The sequence below is a fragment of the Malus sylvestris genome, chromosome 12 (genome assembly GCF_916048215.2).
Source record: "Malus sylvestris chromosome 12, drMalSylv7.2, whole genome shotgun sequence".
Classification (NCBI taxonomy): Eukaryota; Viridiplantae; Streptophyta; class Magnoliopsida; order Rosales; family Rosaceae; genus Malus; species Malus sylvestris.
The window spans coordinates 24,142,108-24,160,498 of record NC_062271.1 but is presented as its reverse complement, the minus strand read 5'-3'; the positions used below and the strand labels follow the sequence as shown (position 1 = coordinate 24,160,498).

At 35.2% G+C, this 18,391-nt stretch overlaps 1 protein-coding gene across 1 annotated transcript; it reads left to right on the top strand.

The window, feature by feature from the left end:
- The first annotated feature begins 4,575 nt into the window (after window positions 1-4,575).
- LOC126593632 (calcium-dependent protein kinase 13-like) lies at window positions 4,576-9,708 on the top strand. The gene is made up of 7 exons (XM_050259727.1): window positions 4,576-5,453; window positions 6,877-7,020; window positions 7,132-7,284; window positions 7,712-7,827; window positions 7,921-8,088; window positions 8,892-9,122; window positions 9,237-9,708. Exons 1-7 carry the CDS (start codon window positions 4,832-4,834, stop codon window positions 9,384-9,386), a joined length of 1,584 nt encoding a protein of 527 aa, XP_050115684.1. The 5' UTR covers window positions 4,576-4,831; the 3' UTR covers window positions 9,387-9,708.
- The last annotated feature ends 8,683 nt before the right edge of the window (window positions 9,709-18,391 follow it).

Here is an 18,391-nt window from a genome sequence, read left to right as displayed (position 1 = left end):
CTTTTCTTTTCTTTTCGTTTCTTACCTATGATTTTTTTGCGGAACTGAAAAACGACATGAAGTCGGTGTTGTGGATACGAGATATCACATGATGAGAAAGATAAATACAAGTAATAGCTGACCGATACGTATACACCGACTGCATGTAAGTTATTAATTTTGGTGGACACTATATAAGTTCATGCCTACGCACATCTAGTCGGAATTTCAGTTGCATCTCCAATCTTGATATATAAAACTTAATTGAAAAGTTGTGCGTGAGGTGAGATTCACGTTAGAAGAGACGGTGTATGCAACCGAGATAGCCTAAGTTTTATTTCACTTCCTCTTCAACTCATTTCATAAATATTGATACTTGAATAGCAATGTGACGTTCTTCAGTGGTGTTAAGTAATTAACCAGAGTTGCATGAGTCTTTCCCATAATGTACTTTGTTGTGATATTTGCATGGAATTGACATTTGGATTTCTGTGTATGGAGCCGACGGATTTGGTAATCCGGACCAGTCATTTTAATTCCTGTAATCCTCATTAATTAACAATTTTACTGGCCCACTTTACACAAACTAAAGGTTCGAAGCGCTCTTTTTCTCTCTACTACGGCTCAAATCTCCGGATCTTTAGGCTCTGGACAGAGAGATCCAGAGAGGATCTTCACTCATTTGCATGGTGCTTTTGTTCCAACTTTACAGAAGCACTTATGCCATAATCGCTTTTCCTCCTCACCCAACATTTTGAACAAATAATTACAATCAAAATTGGAAATGTAACCTTGTTTTATACAACATATCGGACCCAGCAATTCACATAAAGCCCATAACATTCAAACCGATCATTGAATATTATTGATTTAAGCCCCCACAAATCAAGTTCTTCTAGGGAAGCAAAAGCAAATTGGAAGCAAAATCAGAAAAAAAAAGTTGAAAGCCAGTTGGTAGAGTGTCAAATGAGACCCACTCAAAGGGAGAGAGACGTTGACAAGAAGGCCCACTTTAATCTCTAATCCACAGACAACAAGCAACATCTTCTCTTAATTCTCGCACTCACTTTCTTTTGTGTTTGGCTTTTCTCATGGTGCTCCAATTATTCTCCTTTATCTCATTTAAACACTCATACCTATGTATTATAATTCAAGGCCAACACCTTCCTTTATCTTTACGATAAAACTTAACGCACTTGTAGTTGTAGTTTAAATGGTTAAAAACATTTACAGCTGCATTCGAGGTCATATATGATTCTCTTTTTTCGTACAATCGGTTGTATTAAGACAAAAAACCTATGTAGTAAATATTTAGAGAACGAAGCGCCTACGAAGCACTTGAGGTTAGCTCATGATTAAGAAAGTTGAAATAACGATTAAAAAAGTTCTAGGGTTCAATTACTTGTAGTTGTAGCTTAAATGGTTAGAAACATTTACAGCTGCATTCGAGGTCATATATGATTCTCTTTTTTCGTACAATCGGTTGTATTAAGACAAAAAACCTATGTAGTATATATTTAGAGAACGAAGCGCTTACGAAGCACTTGAGGTTAGCTCATGATTAAGAAAGCTGAAATAACGATTAAAAAAGTTCTAGGGTTCAATTACTTGTAGTTGTAGCTTAAATGGTTAAAAACATTTACAACTAAATTCAAGGTCATATATTTGAGTCTATTTTCCTATACTATTGCTTGTATCGAAACAAAAACCCTATGTTGTATATGGTGAGAGAACAAAACCCCTACGAAGTCCTTGAGGTTAGCTCACAGTCAAAAAAGCTGAATTAATCTTTTTTTTTAAATTTCTGTATTTTTAACAATTTTTAATAATTTTTTATTTATTTTTATTAAGTGAATTAATTTGGACCATTGGATTTGAAAAAAAATATTCAAATCCAACAGCCCATAAGTATGACACATGGCGAATGGTAACAATTTTGATAGTTGGGGTTTTTTTTAAAGCCTGAAAATCATGGACCGTTGATCTTTGGATCAGACGGCCTAGAACACGCCACGTCATCTAGCTGCTGGATTTCAAATTCAAAATTTTTTTACTGTTGAAAATCCAACGGTCCAGAAAACTAGCCATTGGAAATCTAATGGCCCACGTGGCCTACCCATCTGATCGGTGAGTGCGCCTGCGCATGCGGGCCCCGCCTCTGATTTCTTGTCAGCGACGCGCTCCCAGTCGCGCGTGCTTCCCACCCGCTTGGCACAAAAAAAATTTCAAATGCCCTACGATGTCATGTTGGGGTTAGCATGATGTCAGATGGGCCAGTTCTTTAGTCTGTCGATTTTGGGCCGGCCTATGACCTGGCTTGGGTTGGAGGGTTTTAGCTAGGTGCCGGACTGTCAAGCTCTGGTGGACTTGCTTTGAAATAACGATTTAAAAAGTTTAGAGTTCAATTAATTGTTTCCATTTTTGCACGTTACCTTGCTTAGCATATTTCCTTGTTTGCTTGAGTTTTTTTCCTTTTCTTTCTTTCTTTCTTTTTACCAATTATGGCATTATCTCCTTGATGGATATTTTAGTCTCCAATTCTCAGCAACTATTTATTTTATTCATGTTGTTTCACGTTTTCCTTTTAAAAACTAATTGCACTGTTTTATATCCATAATTAATTATGAAAAAAAAAAAGAAAAGCAAAGGATGTTTTCAACCAAACAAAAAGCAAAGGTTGTTTTGAGACGTAAAATGGTAAGTAGCTGGTTAAAACTTTCAATTGTCATACTCTTACATCACATAAAACTCTTCTAGACAACAAGCGTATATAACATCTCTTTCACAATAACTGATCACGTTACTAGCATGTAACGTATAATGAGTAGCGTAGTATCCACATAAAATTCTTTCCTATTCTACTTTACAGACACAAACATAAGAAACCCAAAACGCCATCAATCTTGTTTGTGCATTTTGAGAAGAACATAATGAGAGGGTGGAGGAAATAGGGTCTAAAAATTACACAAAATATGTAATAGAATTTAAGAATTGAGATAGAAATGCAAATTCTCTAATTAATTGAGGCAGTATAATCAATAGCCAAAAGTTTAGGGGAACGGAAATAAATTTGATTATTTAATTAACCCCTATCATTCTGTCTGTTCTGGCTCTACCCTCTGGCCTCTCTGCCTTCTAGCGACACGCGTTGGGTCAAATATAACAAAAATTAATTAAATTGCACCCAAGGCCAACAGTAACACTATTAATTAATTAATTCCCAAGTAAATAAATAATTATAAACAACCCCAACGTTAATTTATATGGAACGTGTTCAATTCTATAACAAGATGATAGCCGAAGAAATGCTGAAATAACTCTGTGAGTTTTTCGGCCCTAAAAAAAGTTAGCTACCATAACCAAACCACCAAGTAATTCCCTTTTAAAAAAGGGATATTTTGATATAGGCGCCTCAGTTTTGAATTTTCTAGATCAAACATCCATGCCTTTTAATGATTTGATTAAACTTTTTTTTATCATAATCTTGGTGCTATATGCACATTATATTGTAACAAATTTCCTATAATCTAGCCTTTTGATTACACTCTCCTCCATTAGAGATAATTGTAAAAAAAAAAAAAAGTTGGTTAGATTCAATTTATTTTCACAATAATGCTACAATTTAGCAATAATTATCTACGATTTAAGATGTTTTTTTTCCAAAATAGTTTAAAATAATTTTCAATCCCCCAAAATCAAACGTACCAAAATGAGTTTTTCTTTTAGTACGTTAAGAGAAAATAGGATTGAGAATACTATAAACGTACCAAAATAAAAATAATGTACCAATATTAACAATATGTATCAAATCAAATGTACCAAAATTGCAACTAAACGTACCAATTAATGATTTTAGTAAATTCAAACGTACCCGCAGATAATATATACGTAATGTATTGTACCTAATAATAATTTGTCAACAACTATACTTAAAAAAAACAAAAAAAAAAAATATAATTTCACAAAAAATTGAAAAAATTACACAGAGCTTTTATGTTGATCACCAACTATTTGAAAAAGAAAAAACCATTTGGAAAAAAAATAATATTAAATGTTTGCATACCCAAAAAAAAAAAAAACTGTGATCGAAAAAACATATTTGGAAGAAGGGAAAATATAGTTTAATTACTAATATCTCCACTAAATAAGAAAAAGTGCATCGTGCAGATAAAAGTATAAATTCAAAAATTATTTTAATTTTAAAAAATAGAGGTAACTATTGGTCAAAGCACTTTAATCAAATTTTAAAAAAGCACGGATGTTTAATCTAAATGATATATAAAAATTGTAGGAGATTCTAATTTTCCCTTTAAAAAAATATAAAAAATCCTATAACGTAACTTAGTACATTATCAATGAAGAAGTTATTTTAGAAATAATTAAAATATATTACTAGCTTGATTTGTATCTGTTACACGTAAGTTACTCTCGTTATTACTCATTCTCTCCGTTTTTCCACTCTTTCCGTCCCGTTCCCGACCGTTTAAACCCTCCTGCTCGATTACCCGACAAAAATCGCAGAACCAAAGAAGAACATAAAATATTCTCCAAATGTTTAGTATTTTATTCAAAATTAAATTCGTAAAATAATTAAATCTCCAAAACACCATCACACCTCACTTCTTCTCTCTACAGCAACGGTCCACCGTACACCCTCACTCTCACTTTTCCAATTTTCTCTCTTTCTCTCTCTAAAACTTACTTTGATTTCACAGTTCAGGAGTTCTCTGCTACTTTCTCTCTCTACCTCCAGGCTTAGGGTTTCGGCATTATCATGTGAAACCCTAGCTCGCCCAGGGCTAGTTAGGGTTTTGGCGAGATCTGTACAGAGCTACCGACCGTGGGCGTTGCAATGGGAAATTGCTGCAGATCTCCGGCCGCCGTCGCTAGAGAGGACGTGAAATCTAACTTTTCCGGGCACGATCAAGGAAGGAGGGACTCCAACGCCGGGAAGAAGGCACCGACGACGGTGTTGACCGGCGTGCCGAAGGAGAATGTAGAGGAGAAGTACCTGGTGGATCGGGAGCTTGGCCGGGGGGAGTTCGGCGTCACGTACCTCTGTATTGACCGCCATAGTCGTGAGCTTTTGGCTTGCAAGAGCATTTCGAAGCGGAAGCTCAGGACCGCTGTGGACGTCGAGGATGTGCGGCGCGAAGTGGCGATAATGAAGCACTTGCCGAAGAATTCGAGCATTGTGAGTTTGAAGGAGGCTTGCGAGGACGAGAACGCCGTGCATTTGGTGATGGAGTTGTGCGAAGGCGGTGAGCTCTTCGATCGGATTGTGGCGAGGGGGCATTATACGGAGCGGGCCGCGGCGGCGGTAACCAGGACGATTGTTGAGGTTGTGCAGCTCTGCCACAAGCATGGAGTGATTCATAGGGACTTGAAGCCGGAGAATTTCCTGTTCGCAAACAAGAAGGAGAATTCGCCTCTGAAGGCCATTGATTTCGGCTTGTCTATATTCTTCAAGCCAGGTACGATTCGAATTCGAATTTAGGGTTTTTGAAATTGCGATGCTAAGCTTCAAATTGAAGCTTTTAGGGTTTTTGAAATTACACACACATATATATATATATATATATATATATATATGTATGTATGTATGTATGTATGTATGTATGTATGTATGTATGTACATATTATCTTCGAATGTTTTGATTGACTACGCTTGATACTTAGTTGACTTACTATGATTGGGTAATGAATTGTATGGATTATTTATCTTCAATGAATTGTCTGTTATGTAGAATGTGCTGCGATTCGTAAGTCTTGGACTGAGGTTGGACTGAGGTTGAACTGAGGTTGACCATAATTTATAGTAGTTAGACAGTAGAGTACTTGCATTTTGGTTGTTTAATCTGTTGTCCAATACTTTGCGAAAGTGATTGCCTTTTCAGCTCTTAGTTAAAAGAGTCATATTTCAAAATTGACATCGTTGCAATCGAAGGTTTGAATGTGTAGCAAAAGCATTCATTTTGGCTTGGTACAAGTTAAAGTTACAATATATGAACTGCGTTTGGCTTTATTTGTTACTTTGATAAGCAAGTCTAAAGGGGCGATGTGCGGAAAAATGTATTGGCTGGGTTTGCTGTAATGCACCAGAGAATTAAGGGATTGACACCAAGTTAAAACAAAGTGTGGGAGTTTAAGAGATGAAGGACTTTGACAATTAACATAATAAGGTTATAATAATAAACTTGTAACCTTGTTATCTCAGTTCCTGTTAGGGAAGTTGCATTGTTGAACACTTGTGTCTGGACTTGTCACACACATACATTCCTTCCAAAGATTTTTTTGTCTTTGATGCTCCAATCTTGTAGATTCCTTGTGTATGTCAGCAAATAGTGCTAAAGAGACCTTAGGTACTTGAGGCTGGAATTTAAAGTTCTCTTCTGAAATGAGTTAGGAAAAAAAAACTCTGATATCGCTCCATTCATGTAATGACAAAACTTGAAATAGTTCTTCAAATTAGCTGCCAACAGAGTAAGCCGGTTAACAGTGCTAAACAGACATTGAAAGAAATAAGTTTTTGTTAAACGGAAAACATGAGGGTTTGAAGAAATGGATACACAAGAACCAAAACATGGATGTTTGAAGAAATAAGCTTTTCGTTATTTGATGTGAAATAAAGACTTTATGAAGTGTAAATGCTGCGAGTTACAACAATATCATTTAACTGTGAACAAAAAGTCCAAAATAACTATATTTCTCCTAATACCTATTGTGTGTGGTAAGCAGCAAATTCTGAAGAATTGTAACTGTTATTGATAACTACAACATTGCAAGCATGAATTTCTGCTTTTTTTTTTCCTTCCAAAGTATGCTAATTGTGGAACATTTTCTTGTCATATGTATGAATGTTGCTATTTACTTATTAACTTCTACAAAAAAAATTAGGTGAGAGGTTCTCAGAAATTGTTGGAAGTCCATACTACATGGCTCCTGAGGTGCTCAAGAGGAATTACGGGCCAGAAATAGATATATGGAGTGCAGGAGTTATACTGTATATTTTGTTGTGTGGGGTGCCCCCCTTTTGGGCTGGTAATTATATCTCCCATTTAATCTCTTTCTCTCTAATATCTTCCTCACCCCCTCAGGGAGGGGAGTTTGCTCTGTAAAGACTTCCATTTTACCTTGTGTACTTCTATGCAGAGTCTGAACAAGGGGTTGCACAGGCAATTCTACGTGGGCTGATAGATTTCAAGCGTGATCCATGGCCCAATATTTCGGAGAGTGCCAAGGGTTTAGTTAGGCAAATGTTGGAGCCAGACCCAAAGCTACGATTGACTGCGAAGCAAGTTCTTGGTATTGAATCTCTTTGTGTTATTCATATACTTTGTGATAGGGATCCATTGCACATTTTTAATGTGGCAACTGAGCAAGCTCCCTTGTTTATATTATGAGGAGATTATGCTGTTAAAAAGGCTAATGTATTCTTCATATTATATCAAGTACTGCTTTTAACAAAACTCTAGATGGGTATCTTGGTTCATTAGAGAAATTTTTTGACATGCGTAAACAATGCAATGATGTGGATAGCTACATTTCTGATTTTTAAGGATGACAATATGACAGTCACCAAATGGAGGAATGCTTTTGTTTTCCCCTAGATCACTGGTCAAGAACTATAGGAATTTTTTTATTGTTTGTCCTGTATAAGAATTAAGAACATGTAGTTGTCTCTTGCTTGCTTTAAGTTAGTACTTAATGTCATAGTTTCTCCTTTTTTCAGAGCATCCTTGGCTCCAAAATGCTAAGAAAGCACCGAACATTCCCCTTGGAGATGTTGTCAAGTCAAGGCTTAAGCAGTTTTCAATGATGAACAGATTCAAAAGAAAGGCCTTGAGGGTTGGTTGATCGCACTTACAAACTTTCTAATATGTTTAGTGTATAAGTAGTATGTTTCAATGCAAGTGCTAATTTATGTGGAACTTCAAACAGGTTATTGCAGATTTCTTTTCCGTTGATGAAGTTGAAGACAGTAAGGAGATGTTTAAGAAGATAGACACTGATAATGATGGAATTGTTTCAATTGAAGAATTAAAATCTGGACTTCGGAATTTTGGATCCCAGCTTGCCGATTCTGACATTCAATTGCTTATTGAAGCAGTGAGTATTGCTTCATTGTTAACTCTTATCGAAATTAGCTCTAGCATCACAACTATTATATAATCCATTATACATCAAGCAATTAAGTTATATTGCTAATGATCCTTACATGGTTCTCAATTTGTTTAATAGACCAAGACCTATCCTCCAATCCATTCTGTTTAAAGGGTTTAATGTTATATTAATTAGACATGTTCTTAGGGTGGGGGTGATAAAGCAAATGCACATTAGTTAGATACAACATTTGTGAAGTATCAAATGAGTCTCTGCACCTAATGACTTTAAATTTTTGGGTTAGATATTCATGTATTACGTATTTAACAAATTCAACCTATGCACTTTATAAGATCAAGGGCAGTCCTAGGAAACAAATTTTTCTTCTAACGAATATGACTAAGTCATCCATAGGTCCGATTATAAATTATTCCTTCGTAGAGATTGGTGCTACCATACTAGATGCATTCTTAGATTGTTTGAGACATTCATCCCCACATGGGCCCCAGATTTCTAAACCCTAAACTTTCACTTTGAATGCAAATTAATGTTTTGATGGGAAAGGTAATGTAGTTGTAGGGAAAAGGAACAGTGGGCGAAGGTGATGATAAAGCATATCTTGGTGTATTTATATTGTTTTCATGGTTTCATGCCTTGTTTGGTAGATTAGTTATGGCAGTGTCATTGATTTTCAATGACCTTTGTGCCTGCAACATGTTCCCTTTTTCGAAAGTACTGAATGGGAAACATAATTTCCATTGGTGTATCAGTCTCTTCTGGTTTTAATTTGGCTAGTTTGTTGGTAACAGGTTGATACTAATGGGAAGGGTACGCTGGACTGTGGAGAATTTATTGCCGTGACCCTCCACCTACAGAGAATGGCAAATGATGAGCATCTTCACAAGGCATTTTCCTACTTCGACAAGAACAGCAACGGCTATATTGAGCCAGATGAGCTCCGGGATGCATTGATGGAAGATGGGGCAGATGATTGTACAGATGTAGCAAATGACATATTTCAAGAAGTGGACACAGACAAGGTGAGGACCCGAGGAGGAATTGCTTGTTACACCTACTATGATATTGTGATGACAAACTCTCGTTTTCTCAGTCAACTTGTGATGAAAACTGATGTTATTGATTTGTTGATGCAGGACGGGCGTATCAGCTATGAAGAATTTGTCGCCATGATGAAAACCGGGACAGATTGGAGAAAGGCTTCTCGGCATTACTCAAGAGGGAGATTCAACAGTCTAAGCATAAAGCTGATGAAGGATGGTTCCATAAATTTGGGGAATGAGTGAAAGCATAGACAAGTTTGGTCATTTGGATTGTTGATGCAAAAGAAGTAATTCGGTCTTTTCCGGCACATCATCTGCTTTGCTTTCTTTTGTGATTATTGTTAGGGTCCCTTGATTTAGACGGGGCTCCTTTTCGCTTGGGTGCCATACAAGTCGGATCATGGAGGGGGGGATGGGTATGTTCGTTTGCCCCTGCAATCGTTTAATGGGGTAAAAACACGGTACCTCGTAGCTACGGCACGCCATGTATGTATGGTTTTCTCTGTCCATCCAACGTTTTGTAGCTGTACTTTGGTTGATCATATTGGATTGAACTATGTCGTTACCGCGTGTTATATTTTTTTCAATGAAAAATGAAGGTCTTGTGTAGTGTGCTTTTTCTGGACTACACCAGTGCCTCAACGTTTGACTACAAAGCCGTCCCAACTAAATCCATTTCTTCGACTACTTGCTGAATAAAGAGGGTTGCTATTTCGTTTTTAAGTTTTTAGTTTTCATTTTTCATTTTTCCTTTCGAGCCGAATCAAGGGTGAGTTTTTCCTTTTTACTTTTTTGGAATACTGAAAGCTTGTTTGATAACCAATTTTCAAACAAATGGAATCTAAAATTAGAACCAAGAAAAAATTAAAACCGATTTTCATTCACCAATTCCATGCTACTAACGTCACAAAACATGCGCCGCACTGAATTGAACACGGTTGCTTGACTTTTATGTTCGGTCGGGGATACAGCTCGAGCCTCAAAACCCTCGCCCATCCTTCGAACATACCTGAACGAGAATGGAACCTAATTTGGTTGACAAAATGTGGTTCGTTCGGCAAGATTTTGTAGGGCAGCCCCTATTTTCTAACAGTGTCCATTTGTATAATGACACTTGGTGTAAGTGCTCATATTCCGTACACACTGAAAAATCTTTCCATGTTTTGTTGGCCCCTTAGGTTTTCATTTCCGTATGGTTAGTAAACATATGCGTAATTTGTAATTATAATATTATTATTTTGATTCAGATTACGGATAAGTAAATATGTAGTCACCATTTCTTTAGTTGTTGTGGGGGCCTCACATTTTACGAAAAGAAAGAAAAAACTTATTCAAAGCATTTTTTTTCTTCCCTTTGCTGGAGTCATCGCAGCGCCTTAATTTATGTTAGCATTCTATATTTTTATTGACTAACTGGATTGGCCTTCAAATAAGTGGGTTTTGATGGCAAACCAAAACCAGACCCAATTCAACTTACTCCAACAGGCTTAACATAAACTAATTTGATTTCTTCATCATAAGTTCACTGTAATTTCTGCAAATTGCAGAAAGTGATAGGCCTGAACTGAGTATTAGAAGGCATTCACACCTGTTGCACAGACATGGACATGAATATGGCGACACGTGACACGCAAACATGATGACACGGCAAATCTCAAAAAATAAGGACAATGATAAGACACAACAATTAAAATATAATAAATTTACAATAAATATTATATATCTTAAAGACAACACACACCCAATCAAATTAATCAACCTCTATTATCTTTGGAGTAGACAATAGTCGGCGAAAATTCAAGATACACAAAATTCAACCAAAATATAAAATGCTTACCTCTAATGTTGGAGTCTATGAGATTTATATTTACAAAGCTGCCCCCAAACTTATAAACTTTAAGTTTTGTAAATTTTAATATTTACAAAAACTGCCCTCAAAATGTTTTTATGTTAACAAAACCGCCCCAAGTTTTTATATTCCAAAGCTGCGCCAAAATATTTTTGAAATTTACAAAAGAGCCCTTGCCGTGTCTTGACTGTGTCCAAACCATGACACTCTGGCAATTTGGGATTTCAGAGTGTCCGTGCATGCAAGAATCACACAAAAATTCCAGAATTTCTAGAAGAAAAAGAAATAGTTGGGAAGCCATCAGATGCTGAAGCCTTAAAATTCCCAATTGAAATCGGGAAAAATGAAAAGGAAAGAGAAATTGTATATCTTTGTTCTTTGCATTGAATCGTATCAGTTTTTTAAAACCCACATCCAAATGACTTCTTGATCCAGTCGTGGGAACAGATCAAAATATTAACTAATAACATTTGTCTGTTAAATACTGATGTTATTTTTATTTTTTTATTTTTTTAAGTCAGTTTAACAATTTCCTCCTATGTTTTTATACGTGTAATGAATAGTATTTGAGTTTGTATGTGTGGAAGAAACCCTAAAAGACGTCTGACAGTTCTGTTCCAAAAACTCGATGAATTTCTGTGTCGTATCAGGTGTAGCCAGATCTGCAGTCACTCAGTCAGTCTCTGTCATGGAATCCACACAAGATTAAGATGCCAAATTGCAGAAAATTCTTTACCTTCCTAATCTCTCTACTCTTCCATATCCTTCTATTTGAACGGTCATGGTTAAGCTACGTTAATATTTTATATTGATTTTTTTTTTAAATAATAAGACAAAATATAATATGTGAGAGGAGAGATAGGAAATGAACGAGAATATGAGGATAGAGAATCCTCCTTCCCAAATTGCTGCTGCAGTTGCAGCTGATGCGTATGAGTTTTGTTTGCATAATCGTGTTCTCATCAAAGCAAGTAAATAAATAAAATAAAATACAAACCAACTTGGATGGATTCCAACATGGTGAAAGCTCCACATATAACCCCCTTATTGTTTAAGTTTATGTTTATTTTTCGGTTAGGCCAAAGACGGCCCAGAGGTGAATAAGCCATGTGTTTAGGCTCTTACTTAAATTAGGCCTCATATTTTCTTAGAAAAATTAATGAAAAGAACTTGAAAACTTTAAGTTTTAACGATAAAAACAAAATAATGGGTAAAGTGAATAGTAATAAAATTGAATTTTTAGTGTAAAAATGTGGTTTTTTGTAAAAATGAACAGTACCGAGAGCTTTTCATTAAAGTTCTCTATTTTCTTTGCCCATAAAATTTCATCATTCATTGTATTATTGATTCGAAATAAAGAAAAAAAAAATCTTTTATTCTCATAAATCTAATGCTTCTCGAGTTAATATTGTTAAACAAAAAAATGAAATTAAGGTACAACTCTACTGCAAGGGTCCATTAAGATAACGGGTGTGACATAACACGATCCGTTAATATAACATGTTTTATCCGAAAATGACATGAACATGACAGACACGACCCGTTTGCTAGGCCTACTTATAACTACCTTTTGGCTTCTTTTTTTTCCCAAACCAATTATGTTAAAAAAAAAATCTCATAGTCATAGTTTTGAGTTAGCATGACTTTAACTTTTTGTTATGATCTAGTATGTTAATCCTTTTTTATTAAAGCTCGTAAATAAACCCTTTTCTAATGATATACTCTTCTCAATACTAAAATTTTCATACAAATTTTAAACCTCCATCCGTCTTGTTTGATTAAAATTTTCCATGACAATACAAAACAACCAAAAAAAACCTTTAATCGTTCTCCAATTAATTATATTTGTAACTATTTTTTTAATTTCCTTTATTTAGCTTAAAGATCCTTCCTGTAATGAATTTCTTGCTCTACCACAGTCCCTAAACTCCACAGACAGGAAATTGGTTTTCATCTTGACTGTCCATCTATTACTTACGAAAAACAAAGAACTTTCAATCTTGAAACATGACAATAAGATGATATCATCTTCAAGTCATCATTGCTTTCATCATTTTGCTCTGCACGTTCAGAAATATGAAAACTTGCTACTTTGAATGGTCAAATAAATTGCACGGCAAACCAAGCAAAACGACCAAGTTTCTCATTTCCCAAGTTTGGTTTTGCATCATTGACTGGTCACTCAAAAGCACTTGTAAATTGGGACAATATTGAAAATCTTGTCGTCCGAAGTGTAGCATCACTGTTGATGTTACCCGCAACATTTTAGTGCACATGCACCCCCACACTGGCTTTTCTGTAAAGTGCTTGTTGGGCATTCCCTCTAATTGTTGTCATCATATGAACCAGGCATAGCTTCATGCTTACCAAAAGATCTTAAAAGGGTTTCCATGATGAGCATATTATACACATTTATTTAAGAAATATTGATGCGGGATTGTGAAACAACTAATAAGGACTGACCTTCTAGTACTTTAAAGTTTAAGCTCTAGTTTTCCACCGTAAATATATAATTGGTTAGTTGGATTCGATTCACATTCTAAGATCAACTTGGGCAAAAGAGATTTCAATCTTTGAGTTTGATTCCCATGTTGGGTGAGACAAAACATTTAGTGCGGTGATCAATACCCAAAAATAATCTATTTATGTGGTGAATTTTTTTGTGTCAATGTACTGGAAAATGGGTAGCCATGTTCTTGTGTTCTCAATTGCTACAAGTCTCTAATGCTACAATGCATGGACATAGACACAAAGTTATGACACAACACAACACAAAGGAGCGTCAAGTTTATAGAAAGAAAAAAAAGACACTATACAAAATGGATTCAACAATTAAAAATAGGGGGGCATTTCAATATGGATCCGAAAGACAACATGATAATTAGATGAAGTCCAATATTATCATTTCTCCATTTTTATTCCTTTTATATTCATTTTATATCTTTTAAATGTATTAAAGATAAATTAAAATCTTCTAATTTCAATAAATTTACTTATTACCTTTGACAAAAAACTAATATACTAGCACAAATTCATTTGGAAAATATGCGACCTAACTCCAATAACAAATATATCAATGTATATTTTGCCTATATTTAAAATATAACTAAAAGGTACAAAAACATAATATACCTATAAGAAAGATGCATTAATCTATTATGTAGCTAGGTTGATAAATACAATTAACTTGTAATAAAGATTGATTATAAAAATTAAAAATAAAATCTATAAATGAGGTTTAGTACAGGAAGTAGAACAAGAAATAATAACAAAAATTAAGAAGAAATAATTAGAAAAAAAAATCTAATTTTGCAATTTTATTATTAAAAAGATAATAATTGATAATAAAGCAATCTTAAAATGAATAAACTGGACTATTTTTAACAATATTGTCTAAAAAAGTTGGACTTATATCTAATAACAGATGTCAACAGGCTATTGGTTGATATGAAGAAATAAGGATAGATACAATAGGTATGGTTGGATTGGATAAGTCACATAGGCAAGTTAGTTAGTTAGGAATTCTCTATATGTACCGGTATGTTAGCACTATGTGCAATCAATGAAAAACAATTCTGATTTAGTGTGCTTTCTCTCTTTCGTTCTTTTCTTCTTCTTCTTTTTCGATACCATTGAAATTCTTCTTAGTTTCTTGGTACTGTTATCATGGTATCATCGCCGAGGTGCGATTCGGGGTGAATCTTCCACTATATCTGTGTTGTCTGAAGTGATTGGCTTTTCGAGGTATGTTCTGAAATTTCTGAAGTGATTGGCTATTCGAGGTGAGTTCTTAGGCTATGGTCTGCAAGATTCAATGGTGCAAATTTCCAGGCGATCTCAGGTGCAAAGTCTCTTATCTTGAAAACTTGCAGATAAACTGTTTGATAGAATGTCTCTGTAAGAAAATTTGCTGTGAATCGATGAAGTTTTAGTTTCTAAATTTGACTGCTTTCAAGAAGGTCGATGTCTATTGAATTTGCTTAATCAAGATTGTGAGTTTGAAAAGCCGATGCTAACCATTTCTGTTGTAGTTAGTTGAATTATAAAGATTACAGTGTGTGATTCTTGTGAAAGATTTGAACATTTAGTTTCTTGTTGAAGATTGATATCATGGTTTCGTCTACTGTGAAAATTGAAGGTTTGTTGGGTATGTTAACCATAAAACTTAGTGATAACAATTATACTAAGTGGATTTTTCAGTTTCAGTCAGTTTTGAAAGGCTACAAATTGTTTGGTCATTTTGATGGATCTGTGAATTGTCCACCCAAATTTACTGTAAGTGCTAAAAATGAAGTAAGGATGTGTCAGAAGATTATCAAGAATGGGAATCACTAGATTTGGCTTTGTTGAGTCTGTTAATTGCTACATTGTCTGGTGATGCAATTGAACATGTTATTGGTTGTAGAACTACTAGAGATGCTTGGTTGAGTCTTGAGGAAAGATTTGCTTCTGTGTCAAAAACTGGTGTTAATCATTTGAAGACTGAGTTACATACCATTCAAAAAGGTGGAAACTCGGTGGATAAGTATCTGCTTCGGCTTAAATCTATTAGGGATCAATTAACTGCAGCATGAGAGTTTGTTTTAGATAATGATATCATTATTGCTGCTTTAGCTAGACTGCCAAAGGAGTATGCAACTATAAGAACTGTAATTTTGGCTCGGGATACTAGTAACTCAATGAAAAAGTTCAGAGCTTTATTACTTGGTGCTGAAAGGGAAAATGAAACAGTGATTAATTCATTGTCTAATAACATGTCGACTTTGTATATGAATAGTGCATCATCTAGTTTGTCTGGTAATTCACAACTTAACAGTGGTGCTTCGAGTTCTAATTCGTCTAATGTTGAGTCAACTACTGGAGGAAGAATCACTCAGGTTCTTTATGGTTCTTTGCCACCATGTTTCACTTCTTAGCCACCTGGAGGTGCTTCTTATTTTCCTGGTCAAAACTTTGACTATGGAACTGGTTTTGTTGGTAGTAGTAATACTGATTCAGGTTCTGGGTAATGGTCTGGTGCAACTCAATATCATGGTGGGTGCAACTCCATAAGGGAAATTATGCATATCAACCTCCTAAACCACCCATTTCTCAGGCACCAACATTCACCACTTCTTCATCCGTGCCTCCAATTCCATCTGGTTCATTATTCTCTCAGTAACAAGGCAATTCTAGTACATTAGCTCTTTTCATGGCACATTATTCCTATCAAGTTCCAGGGTTTTATCCAAATATCTCTGATTAGAATCAAGCATTATATCAAGGCCATCCTATGGCTGCTCAGAATAATGTACCCGAGACTTTTGCACAGAATTCAACATGGATTCTTGGTACTGGAGCATCCCATCATATGACTTTTGACATTGCGAGTTTAAACAATGTAACTCCATTTGAAGGTGCATAAACAATAAAAATTGGGAACGATCAGGGATTATCAATTCATAATATTGGAAGTACTATGATAAAAACACCCTTCAGTTCTCTAATACTGAACCAAGTGTTACATGTTCCTTCAATAGCAGTTAATCTTTTATCTGTGACTCAACTGTGCAAAGACAATAAATGTTGGTTTATTTGTGATGACATAGTGTTCTTTGTGCAGGACAAGGAGCAAAGCAAATTTTATACCAAGGAAGGATTAAGCCTGGAGAATTGTTTCATATCCCTGCCTCAACATTCTCATATTCAGCAACATTTATTGGACAATTGGTGAAGTCTTCAGTATGGCATTAAAGATTGGGACATCCAACAAATGAAGTATTGTCTGTTATGTTAGCTAAGTCTCAAATATCTCATGCTATAGATGATGTGCATAGGATGTGTATTGGTTGTATTCATGGAAAGATAGCTAAGAAACCTTTTGCTTTTGAATTTGTGAGTTGTCTTTTTCCATTTGAAAGAATTCATATGGATGTTTGGGGGCCAACATCTGTCAAATCAATTGAAGGTTATAGGTTTTATGTTACCTTTGTGGATGATTGTACTGGACATGTATGGATTTTTCCATTATTCAATAAATCTGAAGTCTTCTCAATTTTTGTTCAGTTTTACAATTTTGTTGAAGTTCAATTTGGAATTAAGATCAAAAGTATGCAATCTAATGGAGGGGGTGAATTTGTCAATAAAGTTTTTAAGGATTTTGTTGCCTCCAAAGGGATGATTCACATAATTTCTTGCCCTTACATACCTCAACAAAATGGTTTAGTTGAGAGAAAACATAGACTTATAATTGAAACTGCTATAACATTGATGAATGTTGTTGGATTACCTCAAGAATTTTGGTATCATGCTTGTGCTCATGCAGTGTATTTCATCAATAGAATGCCAAGTAGAACCTTGCAGATGGCCTCTCCTTATTACACTCTGTTTAATAAATCATCACAGTTACATGATTTGAAGATATTTGGATCGGTTGTGTATCCATATTTGAGACATTACAATGATTCCAAACTTCAACCTAGGACTTCTGTAAGTGTGTTTCTAGGGTATGCTCCTGGTTATAAGGGTGTTATCTGCTACAATTTGGAGTCAAAGAGGTTAATTCTATCCAGGCATGTTTTACATGATGAGTCAATTTTTCCAACCAAGGTTGAGAGACCTAAAATCACAGAAGTGGTGAGAAATGTGTCAACGCTTATAATTGTCCAATTATAGTCAATATTGCTAATTCCAGAACACATTCACAGAGGCCAATTGAAACATAGTATGTAAATACCAGTCACATGTTAATACAAGGATCACATAATGATTCAGGTTCCACTTCTCATTGTAGATAGATCTCACAAGTCCCAGTTTATAATTTTTCTGAGAATGATAGTATTCCTACAACAAATGATACCATGCAAGAATCATCACGGGGATCTGAAACTTCAAATTCACAGGCTCATTCTCAAGGTCAAGGTCAACCTCAACCTTTGTTGCCTGTCCTCAATTCGGAACAATTCGGAACAGTTACAGGTAATTCTACCATTTCCTTCTAATGTGTCTCCAATTTCTGTTCCAATTCAAGAACCAGTATCACACAACTCACACCCTATGCAAACAAGGATAAAGACAGGAGCTATTGAAAAGAAAAACTATGTTGCTTATCTTGCTTCATTTCCAGAACTTTAGTCATTACAAATTGATGATACTTATGATACCATCTCTGTTGGATATTCATTTATCGCTGATGTTAATGATGGTGATGAACCAAAAACGTTTCGAGCTGCTGCATCCAATCCTAAATGGCAGCATGCAATGCAGGAAGAGTTCAATGCACTGAAAACTTAAGGGACTTGGAATCTTGTTCCTAAACCATCCAATAGATCAATCATTGGCAACAAGTAGGTTTATAAGATAAAAAGAAATCCTGATGGGAGTGTAGCAAGATATAAGGCAAGGTTAGTAGCTCATGGGT

Bases quoted from the DNA above. Each gene is read 5' to 3' on its own strand.
- LOC126593632 (XM_050259727.1), top strand. From the start codon at position 4,832: ATGGGAAATTGCTGCAGATCTCCGGCCGCCGTCGCTAGAGAGGACGTG. The intron at 7,285-7,711 runs GTATTGAATCTC...TCCTTTTTTCAG, and splicing joins GACTGCGAAGCAAGTTCTTG to AGCATCCTTGGCTCCAAAAT. The intron at 9,123-9,236 runs GTGAGGACCCGA...TTGTTGATGCAG, and splicing joins AAGAAGTGGACACAGACAAG to GACGGGCGTATCAGCTATGA.